The following is a 19932-nucleotide window of genomic DNA, read 5'->3' as shown; positions in this document are numbered from 1 at the left end:
TTTGTTTTCAATTTCCTTTTGGTATTCCTGTGGCACCCTAGGATTTTTCCGCTCCATATCGTTTTTGTCTATAATCTTTTATTTTGATAGTTTCTCGTGATAAAAATAATATAAAATCAGGTGTTAGTGAGCTTGTTAAATTATATAATGCAAGGATGTGCATTTAACACTAGATTGCCCAGGAAAGTCACAATCTGTAAACAATGGAAGGATAGCTTGAAATTCTGTGAACTTTTCTAATTCTCTATTTAACGATATATGCACTTAGGCACACTACACTAGCTTTTATTTATTCTATTACAGTTTATATTATTGACTTTCTCTCTTTCAATCATTTTGACTGCTTTTGACCAATTTAGGTCTAAACTAAGTTTTGGGCCTTCTAGTGTTGAGCACGCATCCAGGAAACAAGAACTAGGGTAACGGCTCCCTATTTCATCTGAGCTCCTATTTCCATCTCATCCCTTCACCTCATTACTTTGAACATGAATAATATTTTACAACCTACCTGAACCAAACTGTGACATGATTTTAAATAATTATAAAAGCTATTGTCACAGTTTCCTATTGAAAGAAATGGTTTTAAGTTCTTCGTTTATAATTTTTTTCATTAAAAATAAACTCACTTTTCAATTTAGGACACATTTTCTTCGCAAGATTTACAGTTCGTCATGTTTCTGATTATCTACTAATCGATTCGTCTCAAAACATGATCACTTTTTCCCACAATTACACTACCATTGAATACTGGATGACTTCATAATTGGTAATGTTCACTTGCCACTTGATTAATTAACGATTCAAAACTTCAAAAACTACCCGACAAACAATAAAAGTCTTTAAAAATATGTGATGAAAGTTTTTCACTTAGTTCATTTGATTGCGCTTTGTTTTCATCTCATTTGGTTTCGCAAATTTGCCAAGTTATCTCATAATATTACAAAACAAAAATTGTTTTTCTTCTTCAAAATCTCATCAAAAAGTATGTTTTTTGGTATCCGTGACATTAGTTTAATTATATTATTGATATTAATATTTCAATAAAACTGTTTTGGCATCGAATATTACCAGGAAGAGCATGTTAAATACTACTGAAATAACCATTGTGGCAAATCTAGTAGCACTGGTTTCATTCCGCTATACGTCAACATAACGCTGTGAAGTGTGTGTGTTTCATCGGCTGTGCACAGAGATGCCAGATATTTTCATAGAAAATATGTATTACTCTGCATCTACATCTGTTTTCACTAATGAAATGGTGTTAAATCTGTTTTCACTAATAAAATCTGTTAACATCATTTTATTAGTGAAAACAGATAGACCAGATATAGACTTTCTATGCAACGTAATACATATTCTATGAAAATATCTGGCTTCAAATAGTTCAAATTGGTTCCAAATTTTAATATAAATGTTTGTCAGTGTTCATAATCAATTATCTACATAAAAGATTTCCACTTTAACATGTGATTTGTCCGTTGATTAATAAACTTTTAAAGAATCACTGCAATCAAATACTAATAGAAACTCAGAGAGAAAAGTCTTATTTTTTATTTCTTTTTTTATATGAACCTGTACAAATCTGTAATAAATTTAGGAAATCTTTACAAAATCGGTACTTTGATTTAAACCAGCATGCGAACGCAGAAATCTATACAATACATATAAATCTGTATAAATGGCATCTCTGGCTCTACACTTTGTTTTAAGAAGGGCTAACGAATAAATAGTAACAATTACATTTTAGTTTTTATTCAAAGTGAACCAAATTAACTTAACAGTAAAATTTTAAATTTAAAGCGAGGGGTAACGGAAACGACTGAAAAATTTTTAAACGTTGAAATGATTTCAAACTAATTCTAAAAATATCGTATGTTGTCTCATAGTTGGCATTAGGCCGTTTTTAAGAAGAATTCTGACATTTTGAACCTGAGAGTGTAATAGTGGAATATTTCGTTTTGATTGCTGTCGCCATTGCTAATTTATAGGATGAATAAAGGATCAACGATAGGATGGATAAAAATCCATTGAGATGAAATTAGGAGCAGAGTAGTGAACATTTCATAAGTGTTTTTTGCTGTTTTATGAACATTATTTTAATTTCCAAAGAATGTGAATCAAATCTCAATGTGGAGCAAGGCGAATGAAGCAGTAATATGAAATAGTTATAGTGATTTTAGTGGCTAAATCGAGGTTTGAAGGCGACGTCCTTGCAAATGAGATGAAATAGGGAGCCCTTACCCTACATGTATTTCGTGAAGAAATACTAGATGTGATTGGATGAAATGGTCCACGTGAACCGTTCTCTTCCAGAAACACACATCTCACACTCTTAGTTAGAAGGTAACATCTGTGTCCAAGTTGGAGAAATCTAAGTACATTCGAACCTTTCCCGGTTTGAGAGTGTATTCACACCCGATCAATCAGTTTCGCCGTCATTGCAATTTGTAAACATTACCGATACCGAGCCGGATCGGAAAGGTTTGAAAGTTCCTAAACGGTTCATAAGATATCAATTTACTCCTATTCCTGATAACAATAGTCCGCCTTTTAGAATTAAATTCACCAAGTTCAGGACGAATATGATATATTAATATTCATCCCAACTGGATCAAAATAAATCAAATTGGTGACCAATTCCAGGCATAAGAATGCTCGAAACGAGTAGCTCATCATCCAAAGCCCAGGGATTATCGAGAAGTTTTGGCATTATGGAACCAAAACAATCGAGCTCGTAAGCGACTGAACTCGATAAGAAATGGTCGAAAGCCTTATTACTATCGACTATGAGTTTTCGAATACGTTTCTTTTTTATTTAGGTAGTTATCGATTACATCTTAGATTTTCATAAACATATTAGTATTGATAATCTTTATTATAATGCATTGTTTTGTATATCGTTATAGATATTTTGTGTGTTTGGCATATTATGTACAAGTCGAACTGTTTAGAAAGCATATTAATTGAAAGCTGCGTGGTGTTTACTTAAAATAACAAAAGTAAGTCGAAACTAATCTATGCCCAGTAACTGTAGTTTGTAATAAAATTTCTGAATCCTGTAGACAGAAAACGTCGCTCAAACGGATTCTAGGAAAAAGCGTATTCGCTCGATAACAATGAGCAAATAATGTTTTTACCCATATATCTAACTCAAGTAAATTGAAAAATATGATAAAATACTACAAAGAAAGCTGCAAAACCTAAACGCCTTTGATTAAAACTACACATATGGATGACGTAAATTGTATTAGACTTGAAACAATACATGAAAAGTACAGAATTTTTTTTACTATAATTTCAAAAGTTCATCGATAAATTGTGTACAAGAACACGCTTGAAAAAATTCTTTGCGTTTTCAAATGTGTTCATGTTAATTTCGTGCGCCAACTTGAAACCGCAGTATTACAAACAGGTTGCTTCTTTTCAGTACTTGAACTGAATAAATGTAATCGAAAATACTCAAACAATAATTCAGTTTAATTTTTTCATGATTGCAATGTATATGGGTTTGTTTACCTATGTATGTTATGACCAGAGATGCCAGATATTTTCATAGAAAATCTGTATTGATTCGTATAAAATATCTGTATTTATCTGTATTCGCTAATAAAATGAAATTTCTACAATACAATTATGTTAAAAGGTGTTATTCCAATAGATTATGGTTATAGAGTGGTAGATTAAATTTCATATCTTATATTCATCGACGAAATTTTATAGTTTTTTTCCTATCAACAACAATTGAATTATGGTGCCATATACTTGTCTAATTTGAAAATGTTCACTTCATAAGTTGAGATGGATTTCCAAAACCCAATATGCAACGTCAAGTCAGGTAATACAACTATCAGTCTGGCAATAATGTTTCATGATGCCAAAACTTGTCTAACTAATTTTAATATGAATGCATTTCAGTGTTCTTCATTAAATATCTGCACAAAAAGTATATATTTTAAAAAGTGATTTGTACGTTGATTTCTAAACGTTTATCTCGTCATTGTAATCAAATACTAAGAGATAGTTTAATTTTTTCCTTAATACTTTTGGTGAAATCTGTATAAATCTGTATTAAATTTAAGAAATCTGTAACAAATCTGTACTCTGTATGCGCATGTAAAAATCTGTATAATACAGATAAATCTGTATAAATGGCATCTCTGGTTATGACAGTTCGAGCAGCGTCAGTCGAAATCTAGTACCACATTGTTAGGATCTCGATCACGAGGTCGAAAGCGATACGCAATGCCTCAGTTCAGTCGAATCGACTTCAAAAATAATCGTTTCGAGCAACTCAATTCGAGATGCATAATGTCAGCCCAGCACCCGTACCCGACCCGATCCCAACAAACAATTTTTTTCCTGTACCCGAACCCGACCAATACCCGTCGGGAACGGGTTCGGGTCGGGTTTCGGGATCTAGTCTCTACTAATCTCCAGTCCTCTCTAACCGGATTTCAAAGAAGGGCTAATTTACAGCCCCACTTTGATCTTGAAAAATTGACGCTTTATTAACAGATGCCCAAGAGTACTTCGACATCAGCTTCATACTAATTCAAGTTTCGAATACAATACAGGCTAGAAAAAGCAATCGAGAAGTGTTTGCCATTCCAACTTTCCAGACGAAAAAATCCAAAACCTTCATAATGAAATCCAAACACGCACGTTTTCTAGTGTTTCTTTTTTTCTGAAGAAAAAAAAACCCGCTCAAAACAGCAGCAGCCTTTTTTTCCCCCGTAGCTTTCGTGAAATCTTTCTGCCGGCTTCCTTTTGTTTGGACCGAGGGAACGTGTGAATGAGACTTACCTGGCAGTGGCAGTCCTCTTCGAGCTTTCTCTCTCTCTCTCTCTCTCTCTCTCTCTCTCTCTCTCTCTCTCTCTCTCTCTCTCTCTCTCTCTCTCTCTCTCTCTCTCTCTCTCTCTCTCTCTCTCTCTCTCTCTCTCTCTCTCTCTCTCTCTCTCTCTCTTGGTAGGCTTCAATTGAACAAACGGGAATGCCGAGCACTTTGCCAACTACGTAATCGCTTCCATAATTTCGAACAAACTGTGCCTACGTTTCCTGATCCGCAAGCGTCCTGTGAAAATTAGCGTCCTGTGAACTTCGTAGTCGCACATACAAACACTCTACAAACGCAAGTCGGCAGTGTGCGCTGCTGGGTCTGTACGCGTAGTTTCCCCCGTTGTTGTCGTTGTGTGAATATGAAGGGTCCTAGTCCAACAAAACGCGGAGTTCTAGTCTGGCACTTGCAGTGCCGGAAATGGTAATTCAACCAAACCGCAACCGACCCGAGCGGCGCACTCCAGTTCCACTTGAAACTGCGGTTGTTAGGTATGTCGGAATCTAGCCGTGAATGGGAATATGTACGAAGCAGGCAAGCAAGCAAAAAACCAAGGGCCGGGAGATTTCGGAAAGTAAAATTTATGGATGCTGACATGCAACGAATGGGAAACTGTTCATTTTCTGTGTATGTTTGCAGAAAATTCCATGTAATTAGTAGCAACATCATGATGATGAATTATCCTCTCAGCGGTAGCAGCAACAGCAGCAGAAGCAGAAGCAGTGATAGTCTAACCGGGAAGAGAGAACAGGTCAACGTGATGTTCCTTTCAGTGAACACGACAGTTTGAGTGTGCTTCGCTTATCCATTGTGAAACACTTTCGCTTTAAGTTTCGCCGGGAGATATGGCGACCCCCTCTCCCTCCCCCCCTCCGGGCAAGGATGAGTCATTAATTGTTGAATCTGCACTGAAAAACCACCGACCGGAGTCGCAGTGTTTTTCACCATCAAAGAAAAACGGAGATTGCGTTTTTTTTTGTCGTCGCCGTCCTACTCCATTTCAAATGAACGACTCCCTGTCATTACCGGACCCCTGTAATTAAGCAAAGCACTATGAATAATCAATATGGGCAATTAGGGTCCAACAGTCCAGTGAGTGGCCACAAGCTGCTGGCCGAACGGCGGAAAATGAAACACTTCACACGTACTAACCCGGCACCCGCCAGCAGCTCGCGAGCGTCGAGTCCAGGCGGGATCATTACCGGAATTGATTACCGTTGTGTAATGGGCCCTGTTATCAGATGTGACATTTGTCGGTAATTTATATTTTATTGGTTTATTATCAGAGACATGGGGACGTTCTCCAGGGGTATCGAAATTTGTGACCGACAAGACAAGACGACCGAAATCCTTGCCTCAAACCGCTTCGGTTCCATTCGGTGTAGGCCAATTCGATTTGCTCTGGGAAGATGAAGATTGTATGCTAAATGTTCAGCAACATTTTTCGGAAGCAGTACAGTATCGGTACAGTAATCCGAATCGAAATCCCGGAGGCACACAGTCCACTTTATCGTTCTGGTGGAAAAAGATCACTCCATCACTCTCGGTATGAGAAATGTTTTGTCATATGACAAGACACCGAATGGGTCGTTTTTCACAGATTTGTACGTGCCTGACGGCATTCTAGGTCGTCTTTCTTTCCATATCTCTCTCTCTCTCTAGCCGCTTCTCTTGTGTGTGTACACGCAGACATATTCCCGGAGCATATGTCCGGGAATTGTGCCGAGTATCATTTCTGCTCCGATGGGTTGCCGAGAAAAGAAGAGAATTTTGTCATTCTTTACACAGAGTTTATCTTTTGGTTGATGGGAAACCGAATCTGTTTTTTTTTTGTTTTCGACAGAAAGTTGTTCCACGAAGTTCATGCGTTTTTATTACTATTGGCTTCGAAAATAGGTGACATTGGACTTTTTTCTGGAATGAAGATTTGAGTGCAATTAAAACTAGGATTCTTCATCAAAGATATTTAATTACCGGCAGCAGTGAGGTCTAATAGCAAACCTCCTGGTTGAGTCATGAATTACAATTTAAAGAAAAAACCTCAGGAACAGATGGCTTGCATACAAGGAATTTCCTGGCGGGTAGTTCGAATTTTCACGATACGCGAGCAATATTTTGTCACGTAGCTCCTGTTGTTTTGATGTCATTTTCACAATTGAACAACTTTGAACAACTGATGTCAGAGTCAAATGGTAGACATGATACCACTCAAGAGCATTTTAAAGTGGGAGATGTTGAGATTTTTTTTAGTTGCATGACATAAAAGGCGGGTGGGTACTGTCACAGACAAAACTGGAGGACATGAATACGAATAAAATTTACATACTTCTTTTGCACTTTCAAATATCGATTATCGTTCGTATTGGTTGATTGATTGTGTTAATTTTGCAACTTTTATTGTTTCGAGTTCCAAATTTAAGATTTGGAGTTCGGATCTAAAATTTATTTCCAGTGCCGACACTGAATTTAGTTCCAAAAACTAGTCCCAAAAATCTACCCGAACAATCCCAAATTAGGATTTAGTTCCAGAGTCTTAGTTCGACATTCTGAACCTCTACTCCGGAACTAAATTTTAAAACTAAGTTCTAACCCTATAATTCAATTTAGAATTCAGGTAGATCAGGTGCTGAATTCAGTTCGAGAATCCAATCCAAATGAGGTCCTGACCACGACGTCCAGTTCCAAGCAGGCAACCAAGCGAAATTAGTTTTGACCTTGTTTCCAAAGTACACATAATCTTTTAGTTGTTTGTGCATATCTCACATAACAGAAAGTTTAAACGTAAATTACTGATATTATTTCTGCTAGCATTGAGAAAGGTTTATGTCGTTGCGTTTAGTCCTACTTGAGACATTTACTATTAAGTTCTACTCATTCTTCCACAGGGCGAATTTTGTTATGGTTCCGCCATAGTAAAGTAAGACGTAATATCACGTCAAAAACCTGTTCCGATCCATCTAGTGGTGAGATCATACCTTTCTCATAAGTACGTATCTCAGTGTAACTTTTGACGTGAATACGCTTTTACTTGACTATGAGGCGCCTTTTTAAAATTTACCAAGTGGAAGAGTGATCAGTTTTTTATGGTGAATATCTCCTGTTTCATTTAACATGTCAACATACTTTTTTCTCCACTTCATCGGAGATATGATCAGCAATTTGTGAGGGATTTTTCAGTAGTATGAGATAACTACAAATGAATCGAAATTAAGGTTTTCTAAAATGTTTTATAGGTAAAGAAGGTAAAAATTTGATGATTCATTCATTCTAAGCGCCTAATTGGCCAAAAACTAATTCTAGAGTTCTGTTTTGAGATTCAGTTTCAAAATCCAACACCAGATTTTTTTTTACATTTCCAGAATTCAGATCTAAATTGTAGTTCCTCATCTAGAATCCAATCCAAAAATGAGCTCCAGAACTCCGAACTCATTTCCATCATGAAGGTCTATAATTTAATTGTTGTAAACTTTTTTTAAAATTAACCATACAATATGAAATTTTCATGTAAAAAATTGAACTTTTCACTTATATGCTTATCTATATAATTTTTCTAAAAATCAGTATTTTCGAAATCCCTTACCTCTAGTTTATGATATATATTTAAAAAAATGCTTTGGTTGTACGTTGGAGTACACTTGATTAAACACTAAAAAATTAATTTCGATAACTTTCAACTTATTCCCGGAAAATAGAGTAGAGTAGAGTAGAAAAGAGTAGAGTAGAGTAGAGTAGAGTAGAGTAGAGTAGAGTAGAGTAGAGTAGAGTAGAGTAGAGTAGAGTAGAGTAGAGTAGAGTAGAGTAGAGTAGAGTAGAGTAGAGTAGAGTAGAGTAGAGTAGAGTAGAGTAGAGTAGAGTAGAGTAGAGTAGAGTAGAGTAGAGTAGAGTAGAGTAGAGTAGAGTAGAGTAGAGTAGAGTAGAGTAGAGTAGAGTAGAGTAGAGTAGAGTAGAGTAGAGTAGAGTAGAGTAGAGTAGAGTAGAGTAGAGTAGAGTAGAGTAGAGTAGAGTAGAGTAGAGTAGAGTAGAGTAGAGTAGAGTAGAGTAGAGTAGAGTAGAGTAGAGTAGAGTAGAGTAGAGTAGAGTAGAGTAGAGTAGAGTAGAGTAGAGTAGAGTAGAGTAGAGTAGAGTAGAGTAGAGTAGAGTAGAGTAGAGTAGAGTAGAGTAGAGTAGAGTAGAGTAGAGTAGAGTAGAGTAGAGTAGAGTAGAGTAGAGTAGAGTAGAGTAGAGTAGAGTAGAGTAGAGTAGAGTAGAGTAGAGTAGAGTAGAGTAGAGTAGAGTAGAGTAGAGTAGAGTAGAGTAGAGTAGAGTAGAGTAGAGTAGAGTAGAGTAGAGTAGAGTAGAGTAGAGTAGAGTAGAGTAGAGTAGAGTAGAGTAGAGTAGAGTAGAGTAGAGTAGAGTAGAGTAGAGTAGAGTAGAGTAGAGTAGAGTAGAGTAGAGTAGAGTAGAGTAGAGTAGAGTAGAGTAGACTCAAGTAAAGTGGAGGATCTGAGCCTGGATTCTGGAGTAAGATTTTGGACCACTCAACCTCCTGGGATTGCCCTTTTCTCTTTTATGCCAACTTAGAAGTTAAGAGTGGAATAATATGTCGCTCACGGCAGCAACGCCGTCGCCGTTTTATTGTCAAATTCGAAAAATTTCTGGCGGCTTATAGTAAACCCGATCATCAAGCTTTAACTAGTTTATAAGTGCTGATATGAGTCTGGTCTCGTTAGTAGTTAAAATATCAATTTTTTTTAACAAGTATCAAAACGAGAAATGCTGTAGATACGATATGTTGATCGGGAAGTGAGACGTAATCACTAAAAAAATTTATCGCTTACAAAATCAGCGAAACAAGAAGGAGTTAATGTTTGTGTTATGTGTGTAGCAAGGAAAAACAGAAGGCAACAGTATGATATGGCGTGAAGAGTGTGGAACATCGATTGGAACGATCTAACACGCGAGAAAGTGTATTTCAAAGAAGATTTACAGAAATCAAAAAAGTTCTGATCACCACCAAATTCAGGTTCTAAAATTGTACAAATAGACAATTAGACAAATTGTAATTGTCAGTCAACTTTAGTAGACAATTTAAAAAAAAAAATGATGGCATGGCAAGCGATTTGCTCATGTATACCACAGTATTATCTTTTTCCGGACCCCGCATAGCAACGTATGAAACTAACCGGAAGGAATGTCTTCAACAACAAATCTTTCCGCTTATCCGAAATCGTCGGACACTGGTTTGGTGTGATTTGGCATCCTGCCACTGTACTGCTCGAGTACCACCTTTAAGTGGCATCAACACAACAATTTCTAATTCGTGACAAAAAGGGTGAATCCTTCGTATCGCTCACAAATGAGGCATTTTCTTGATAATACTGGGGGTTTATTAAATAAAAGTTTCAGAAGAATGACACGAATAAATTCGAAAAAGAATGGATAAATTTACGAAAAATCGTTAACGGAACGGTTATCCGAAAATATTAACAATGAAAACTTAACATTTGCCTAATTAGATTTTTATCCATTTTTTCTTGAAGTCAAACAAATTCGCAATGACTTTCTTATAAAATGGTATGAAAAAAATGTCGACAAAACCTTTTTCGTACAGTGATATTTGAGAAAATGACAAGTGTTCGTGAGAATCCAAACTTGAAACTTTGCATAGGTTTTCAGTATGACAAATTACTGATAGAGAGAGAGATGGATTGGAATCAAGACTGATCTTTGAAAAACGCGGATGTAATTTTTCATTCAGTTTCTTCAAATCGTTGGCACTTGGAAATTGTTAATTATACTAAAGCAGTGCAAAAAAAATTTTTTTTTCTGAAATCGATAGGACTCAATCTGAAGAAAGTTTGAATGCTTTGCCAACAATAAGAAAATGCACCAAAAAAAAAATCGATGTAAAAGGTCTCATTAGTTTTCTTTCCATAATTTTGTCTTAAACTCAAAATCGTAGAATTCAACAAAAATTTGAGTTTTTTTATTTTCGTGTCCTAATATCTGGAGGATGGCTTCTTCTAGGAGGAAGCGTTTTGTTTGTGCTTTAAGTGAAGAACAACCATTTCCGTACCAGATAAGGAGTGTATCGGAAAGTAGTTAACAACATTGATTATTGAATAAAAAAGAGAAAAAAATTTTTGACATCAGTTTTCGAGATATTGTAGAAAAATTACATTTTATGCATTTCACTAATTATATTGAAGAAAATCCTAGTTTCTGTGAAACGCTCGCACTTTGGACTTGACATTCTTCATTAAATTCTGCACAGTTACTTTTGTGACTTTCCCGGTGGCAGCTGTCCAGTTTTTTTTAACTCCTGCATGTTTTGGAACACTGTACCTTCCTTCCGAAAGTGCTGCTTGACAATTGGCCGAAGATCCGGGCAGTTCGGTGGGTTGATGTCCTTTTCCACGAATTGTACATTATTTTTTGACAACCACTGTAGAACGGAGTTGGCGTAGTGGGCTGAAGCCAAATCCGGCCAGAAGAGAGGAGAAGCCTTATGCATTCTGTACAGTGGCAGCATTCTCTTCTTCAAACATTCTTCCTCGTACACCTTGGCGTTAATTGTGCCCTTCGTGAAGAAAATCGACGACCGCAAACCACAGGTACAAAGTGCTTGCCAGACCAACACCTTCTGCCCAAACTTTTCCATCGCCACCGTGGTGTCAGCGTCGTCCAGGTCCTGGTACACCGATTTCGAGATAATATAGAGGTCCGGGCAACGCTCGAAAGTCTTCCTTGGCGTAGGTTTTGTCGTCGATCAGGATGCATCAGTCTTTATTCTGTAGAATCCGGTTATACAGTTTTCGCGCTCTTGTTTTGGCCTGAACTTGCTGTACCAGGGACTTTTTCGGCACCTTCTGTTTCTTGTACGTTTTCAGGGAGTTCCGAACTTTGATCCGTTGAATCATCCCGATGCGGGTGTTGAACTGCTTGGGCAAATTCCGCGTCGACGCCGATGGGTTTTTCCTGATGTACTCAACCACTTTTAAGTCCCGGCTGGGACCCGTTTTCCTACCGGAATCCTTCATGGAAAAGGTCTTACCGAACTTCTCGATAATATTTTTGACACTGGTGTGGTGCACTTTCACCAGTTTTGCAATTTCGTTGTACGTGACACCACTTTCTGAGCACCAAGTGTGCAGAATTTTATTTCGCGTTTCCGGATCAATTCGACTCATCATTGAAACGATAAACCGTACCGAAACCAATCGATTGCGCAGCTGTTATTGACATGTAAACAAACAAGCTGCAAAAAAATAAGCCATTTCAGAGTAATAACTGTTTGAATGTTGCTAACTACTAATCGATACACTCCTAATTCGAAATGTTACATTATACTTACCTGAAAATAGTAAGAATATGTAGATAAAATTGTTACAAACCTATCGAAGAAGAAATTAAAACTGCCTTGAACGCGGAATAAATGTTATGACGAGAAACCATAATTGACCAAAAATCAGTCGTTAAGTTTAAAAAAAATTATCTGTAATATCTAATTAGTTAGTTTACTTCAAAAACTACACATTTCTGAGAATGTGTTAATCGCTTTAACGTTGCTTCAGTTTACGTTTCGTCTTAGACTCATCAGTGCGCAGTAGTTTATGTTTAACATAAACTGCTACGCGTTGATGAGTCAAAGACGAAACGTAAACTTAATGAAAAGATGGTTATGTGAACCTAGCCTAGATTAGGGGGTAAAAACCCCAAAGAGTTACCGCTCTAACGTTGGATTTACATATTGATTTTCTGACTATTGATAAAGTGCTGAGTGCTAGCTCGATTTAACATTTTTGGACTCAATTTTTGAACAATTAACAGCTTTCGAATTTCAATTATTATAAGAAAGTTTAAATATATTGATCTCCTTTGAAAAAATCAGTCTTGAATCAAATTTAGTTTCTGGAATTCCTTTTTTATAGTTGAAAAACAAGCAATTTGCTGGCAGGCATACATATTAAATACACTGAGCAATTCGTTTTGAAAAATCACGCTCTCTCGACGTCCAACGTCCCGAAATGTCTTTACCGAGTTACAAGCAAACACAACAAAAAAATACCGGCGAACAACATTCGTTCTACCGGAATAAACCCCCTCAGCTACGAGCCGGATTAAGCGGACCCGAACTCTCGAGTCCAAGTACGCTCTCTGTCGTGGCAAAATTCCTCCCCTCCCCAGTTTCCCTCAGCTGATTCCCTCCGCCGTTTCGATTGTGCCGAGTAGCACCGAGTGAAACGTAAAAACGCACTCCATTTGCTGATTCAGGTTAAAAGAAGAAAGGAACTCGGTTCGTTACTCACCTAGATTTTCGACCTCGCAGGGTAGCACCAGGGTGTCACCGACGACCGCCCGGTACGTGTGCCCCCGTGAGATAAACCGTGGCACCAGTCCGTTGTTTGACGATGAAAGACCTTTACTGCTGCCGCTGCCTGCAAACATGAGAACGAAAAAGAGAGAGAGAAAAAAAATGAAACTACTTTTAGATTTCATATAGTCTAGCAAATTCTCGACGAGCATGTGTATGTGTGTGTTGGTGGGTGTTAGTGTGAACAAGAGTAGTTCCAAATCTAAAGCTGGCAGATTAAAATGTTTTCCGAACGTTGTGCCACATTTTGCACTTTCCGAACCGAGCTGCCGATGGTCCTCGTTGTCCTCGTCAGGATTGGTCATAGGGAAATGCATTTCCGTGGTGAAAGTTTTTTAAATGTCACCAGTCACCGGTCGGTTATAACTCGTCTAGGAAAGTGGCTGTTGGGTTGGAATTGAGGAAAAACGACTTATGGAAGACAAACATACGTGTTTCATTGAACTTTCCAGGTGTTATGGCGATTGCTTTTACCAAATGAATGCGTTTGCTCGAGAGCTTCCCCGGTCACGTTTGCTCTGGTGGGTGGGACCGGAGCAGCCGGCGAAGGGGGGGAGTTTTCGGAGGAAAAAATTGTGTTGCGTGAGATATGAAAAGTTTTATTATTAGCTTTTGCTCGTACAGTCACATTACAGTTCATTTGCGGTTTGCATGCATCGTATGGAATAGTTTTCACTACGTGAAACTCATACATTTTTTTTTAAATGTTTAACCTGAAAATTAGATCATTTTCTGACATACGAAATTTTGTTAATATTTACAGTTAATTTTCGGGCTTGCTTGCGTCATTTCGATCCATGTTCCTGCCTGTCGACAAAATTTTTTTCGAACAGTTTCATCACATTGGTGACAGTTGATTTGGTCACATTGAACAATTTCACCCACCTAGTGAGCGAGTAGTTCGGATTTTCGCAATCAACGAGCAAATTTTTTTGACGCATCGCTTTTCTTGTTGGATATCCGTATCGTGAACAAGCAGTAAATGACAAAATCAACCAGTAGGTTTGATACTACATAAACTCATCTTTAGAGTGAAAGTGAATTTTGAATTTTGCTTCGGAAATTTAAATTTTTATACGAAAAATTTAATGGCCGACAATTTTAAATACATTTAAATTTTAAAAACGAAACTAAAAACCGTGCAAACAGTGGTCAGGTCGTATCGATTCGAATAGATAGAACTATAAAACCGGTGAGAGTATAAATAAACCAATATTATTAATAATAATAAAACTATATATTTGAGATAGTTGGTGGTCGAAACTTTAATAAAATTAAACGTTTACAATCGAAATTATTATTATCGAATCAACTTGCATTCATCAGCCTTCTGTGGGTTTTTGTATGCGCCGTTCGCCTTGCATGAGAGGTAATGATTTCTGCTGATTTTTCCCATTCCAGATGCTGAATGACCTCGATCATCGAGTGCTGGATGATTTTTATGCATCCAAGTAGAATCCACTTGTCCGTACAGAGCAAAGCAATGTCTTGGCATTATGTTTCTTCTGTGGAAATCAGCCTTTCTGGTTCAACAGACTGCGCAGCCAATTCTTGGCGTTCAGAATCATTGCATGACTACCCGAGCAGAGTGTGAGATCAAATAGAAAACTAATTTTGATGTTGTGATGTTCGCATTTATCGATTACTCAATTTGCTGTTGTTTTGGTCGTTTTAAGTGGCAAAACATCAAAATCGAAAGCAAAAAGATATCCCGATGATAGCAAAAAGAAAACTATTTTTGCTAACAGCGAAAGCAAGCTGAAATCAAAATAAGATATAGATTTTTTCTTGTTGATAGCAAAACTAGTTTTCAATTTGAAGTTATTATCAAACAACGAAAACAAAACTGGAATGCATAATCAGTTATTGATTTGCTTTGAAAAGACATTACTGAAAACAAACAAGTCGCGAGCATAAGCTAAAAATAGATTGGGCAAAAGACCCGGGATAGTATACCTTTAGACGATATTACTTGCAACAATAAAAAAGCGTCAAAAGCACCAAACAACACCTCCACAGAGAGAGACTTGGGTTTCGAACCTAGTTGATTTGGATTCCGAACTCTCTGCGAATGCCATGGACTGTGACGTTGAGCTGTGAGTAGATGGAGATTTTTCGATCATATGACAAGCAGTGTTGATTCGCAATGCTGTATACAGGTAGTTTTAGCCGATGTACACTCGTTTCGTCGCATCCGTCCCGCAACCCTCGTGAATGGAAGTGCGGCTATTTGATAGGTATGAAAATGTGCTCTTTGTCTTTCTCGTATCCAGAAACTGTAGCATGTGAACATCATATCAAATTGAGTTATTTATTTGATCTCACTCTACTCGAGTATGTAGTCACTTTGAAATATGAATTTCTAGGCTCAGAAGAGCGAGCGCTTTAGAGTGAAGTCTTTCACAGCAAAGGCTTACTGGAAATGTGAATTAGGAATCTGACAATAAGCAATCCCAGATCATATGTTATTTCGATTCAAAAAAAAAATCTTACGTTTTTCGACTAATTGGGACATTGAACGAATATCTCTGCACTGATTTAGCAAATTTTTAATTCTTGTGTAGACTTAAATTCGGGATCATTCGATAAAGATTAATTTCGTAGCGTACATCAAACAATTCATTTGCTTGCTTTAGATAAAATGGATGAAACATAGATAATTCATGGAAATCTGATTATTTAGAGAATAGGGTTTTCAAATTAGTTTTCTAAGTTTTTCAAATATTGATGCAAAATCGCTGTACTATATGGAGCTAGTGTGCAAAAATATGATCTAGCTCAGAACCTGAAATCTTCAAAGCTTTTTTTTTCTGAGGAAAGTTGTGTGGCATGTCAGGGTCTACATTATGAAAAATATGTTAGTTAGGAATTTATTCGCCAAGCGCTCCTACAGCGCTCGAAAGCTTCTGATAGAAGACATATTACGCTATATCTCTGAAACATGATGATTTATAACGTCGTTGATTGGAGTTAATAAAATTCTTTGATTTGGTGGCGCTAAAATGCAATCAAATATTCAAACTGTTTAGAGATGGTCCTTGAGATATTTTTAAAGGGTTGGGATAAAAAGATGGGATGGGGGGGTTTGTGTGGTTATGCAAAATTCACATAACTTGACGAGAATCGACACGTTTTGAAGATCATAGAAACATTTTGCATACCTTAGAATTGACGAGGGGTGAATGCAGCAAGTGCCTGCGAAAAGGGGGATGTAATGTTTTTAATGATATAAATCCGAAACTACTGAACGGATTGCTATCAAATTTAGCACAGATACTTCTTGCTCTTCAGAGATGGTCATAAGTGTATTTTTATGGGGAAGGAGGCCTAGCTAGGGTCTTTAACAGAAGATTAAACTCAAACATGCAAAGGATAAATTGTATATATGATCGAACATAACTCCAAAACAACTCAATAGATTATTAACTTTCTTGGCACATGTAATTCTTGCTCTTCATAGGTTCTTATAAGAGATATTTTACTGAGGAGGGGGGTGGGAGAGGTGGTGGTTGCAGTAAGTGTTTGCTAACAGGGGGAACTTGAGTCAAAATGTTTCGAGTTTTACTAAATCGAAATTTCTCGACAGACACAGAGATTTATTACAACTAAGAGATGATCGTAAGGATATTTATACGCGTGAAAAGATAACAAGTGTCTATTGAAGAAGCTCTCAGCTCAATTGTTTGTAAATATCGGAATAATTCCATAACAACTCAGTAAATTATCACCAAACTTGGCAGAGGTACTTTTTGCAATTCAGAGGTGGTAATAAAATTATTTTTTCTTGTCGAGATCAGATATTCATTGCACAGGTGAACAAAAGGTTGGAATTTGTAGCAAGTGTCTCTAAAAAGAGGTTTATTGTTATATTTATCTTATTTGACGACAAACGAGGGAAGCCGGAGGATATAGACTAGGCGAAAAGAGTCTGGAAAATCAATTTTCTTCCCCCCCCCCCTCTTTTTTGACGAGCACAGATACTTTTTACACTACTCAGAGGGCAGAGAGCTGTTGTAAGTTCACTAACAAAAGAGGAGTTTAATGTAAAATTCATTGGACGAGAAACGATACTTCTTGATTAACACAGATACTACCTTCACATCAAAATAGATTAAAGGGTTATTTCAAGGAAGGAGTGTAGCAAGTGCCCCAAACATGGGAAGTATAAAGTGAATTGATCGTATTTTATGAAAAAATAATACTTCTTGACTAGTACTGCATATTTCTAGCAACTAATGGCGTTTTTCATTGAGAAACACTGGTGGCGTGGATTGCTCTGGTTTTGCACTTTCGAGCAGAAATGGCAATGAAACACCGTCAAAATATTGCATTTCTGATCGAAAGTGCAAAATCAGAGCAATCCACGCCACCAGTGTTTTTCAATGAAAAACGGCATAAGTGATTACGTGGAAATAGGTTGTGTTACACTACGCTCTGAGTATTTCAATGGTCAGAACAATTTCTAAAATTGTTTTTGCGGCCTTGTATTTACGAAACATTTCCGAGCAATGCCTGGTAATTCAGCTAGTATGATATAAAGAAGAGCGTATTATTCAAAAAACTTGTTAGTTGATGCACGAAAAAACAATCACTTTGGCAATACCGATACTCGAATTCTGAACCACAGGCAATAACGGTCAAAACAACAACCGAAAATAATAGTCAGAACATTTAACATCTTTTTTTTTTAACTAAACGCGAAAACTGTTAGAGAAACTGATATTTAAGGCACCCCACCAGAAGGAAATCGTTGACGTCAAATGTATTTTTCATATCAAGTTCCTGACGAAGGTCTTTCTGTGGCTGACGATCAGCGAGATGAGAATGCCCAAGCCGCTATTCGTTCTCGAAAGAGAATGAAGCCTTTTGGCCGGATGTGGTGAAGGCCCAGTATGCCAGGAGATCGCTAAAGGAGATGAACTAGCTTCAGATAGACGTGACACCAATGATCGTCAACCTATCCAATGTCCTCCAGATATGTGGTGCTACAACAATAATCTCGCAAGTAAAAATATAGAGGATTATTGGTGTGAAAGATGCAAAAGTGTTCACAAAATTCTTATCCTTGATATCGGTTATGGTTCCGGACAACTGCCACAGGAAGCATTTTTGTAAAACACAACATAGAATTAAAGGAATAATTGTTCCATTAAAATTTATTTTTGCATTTTTGTATCGCCTAATGGAATTAATCCTATTTTGATGCAGTTATTAAGTTGTTGCTTTTGAATAATCATTTTTGGAGTTTCCCAAAATATTTGCCTCCCAAGTTTTTTTTCTAAAAGTAACAGCAAAATGATAACATAATGAGATATCAATTGAAAAAAATGATGAGCTGAGATCAAATTAAGATTTCAATGTGATGTTGCTATCATAATAAGATTTCGATTTGCTTTCGTTTTGATGTTTGACTTTGCTCGGGTAGTACTACGACATTACTGACACAAAGAATCCTCTCAGGTCGGGATTCAAACATACGACAACTGGCTTGTAAGACCAGCGCCCTATGCATTTGAACCCTTGCCCGTACAAGGACTCGTACAAAACAGTGTTTCGTTTCTAATTGAATTAAGTTGACACAACCCCTCTCATCACCAACATAAGCAAACTAGCGGTACTTTTCAGGAAATTCGAAATTCGGAAAACAACATCGAAAGTACATTTCACCGTGATACTAATAAGGATATGAGGAACACAAAAGATAACTGTTACCTAAATGTTCCAAACAGAAACTAAACAATAGTTGTGTAGTCCTACGTCAACAGTTCGAACAGCTCAAATGACTTTTCCGTGTAATGTTTCATGCTACGTACATCAGAGTGGCAATATTTTGGGGTCATTTCTAATTTCGTAAAGTGATAGTGGTCAAAAGTTAAGTACCTAAAAAAAGTCTCTATGAAAAATTTGACCTAAATTGGATGAAAGTTTTAAAAAATTTTGATCTTGAAAAATCACCAATCAAATGCCTGAATGTCTGGTGACATCTTGAAAAATTTATTGTTGAAAAAAATCTCCCAGAGTCAAAATTTTGAAATTTTCGTAAATTTATTTTTGATGTCAAACATTTTAAAAATGCTTTAAACGTCGAGATAACACAAGATCTCGACATTTTTTTGCTATTCTGACATTTCGAAATAAAAAAAAAATCGATTTCTGAATTTGCAGTCGATTTTTTTTTCCAAAAAAAATATATAAAATTATTTTCGAGATGACACTAGATCTCAATATTGCATGCCTATTTATTACATTCGGCATTCTAGAGTCGAGTTCTTTCAAAATAAAATTTTGACATTTTCGATCTCGATTTAGAAATTTTAGATCCCGACGTTTTTAATTCTAGGACATGTGTCATCAAAAAATAAAAGTTCATTTCGGAAATCTCAAAATTTGTCTATGTTCCAAAGTCGATTGAAACAAAAAAATATTTTCGAAATTGTAGATCTCGAAGCTTCAGGCAATTCTAAGACAGCTGACAGCTATAATCAATTTCTCTAATTTCTCTAATCCGAGTAATATAATAGGTTTTACATAATATACGAGGTCTGTTCAAAAAGTTCCCGGAATTTTTTAATTGCGCGCGTCTGGAGAGTCCGGTGGTCAAATTTTTTTTATTGTGTTGGTACATATGTCCCTAATGTATGGTGAAATTTTCAGATGTATTCATTGTTTACATTCTGTCTTGTAGCGGCTGGTGTAGACGTGTTTTTTTGAGCTCGACGATTTTTGTTAGTTTAAACAATGGAAG

At 36.8% G+C, this 19932-nt stretch overlaps 1 protein-coding gene across 1 annotated transcript in view; it reads right to left on the bottom strand.

Moving 5' to 3' along the window:
• The window catches only part of LOC131428103 (neurotrimin-like), a 269364-nt gene extending 255872 nt beyond the window's left edge, over positions 1–13492 (bottom strand). The window contains exons 1-2 of the mRNA XM_058591808.1: positions 13300–13492; positions 13123–13251 (exon numbers count right to left, since the gene is read on the bottom strand). Of these exons, the coding sequence (XP_058447791.1) occupies positions 13123–13251; positions 13300–13492 (322 nt within the window). The remainder of the gene's footprint in view (positions 1–13122; positions 13252–13299) is intronic.
• Between the last annotated feature and the right edge of the window lie 6440 nt (positions 13493–19932).

The sequence above is a fragment of the Malaya genurostris genome, chromosome 1, assembly GCF_030247185.1.
Source record: "Malaya genurostris strain Urasoe2022 chromosome 1, Malgen_1.1, whole genome shotgun sequence".
NCBI lineage: Eukaryota > Metazoa > Arthropoda > Insecta > Diptera > Culicidae > Malaya > Malaya genurostris.
This window is presented reverse-complemented; position numbering and strand designations above follow the sequence as displayed.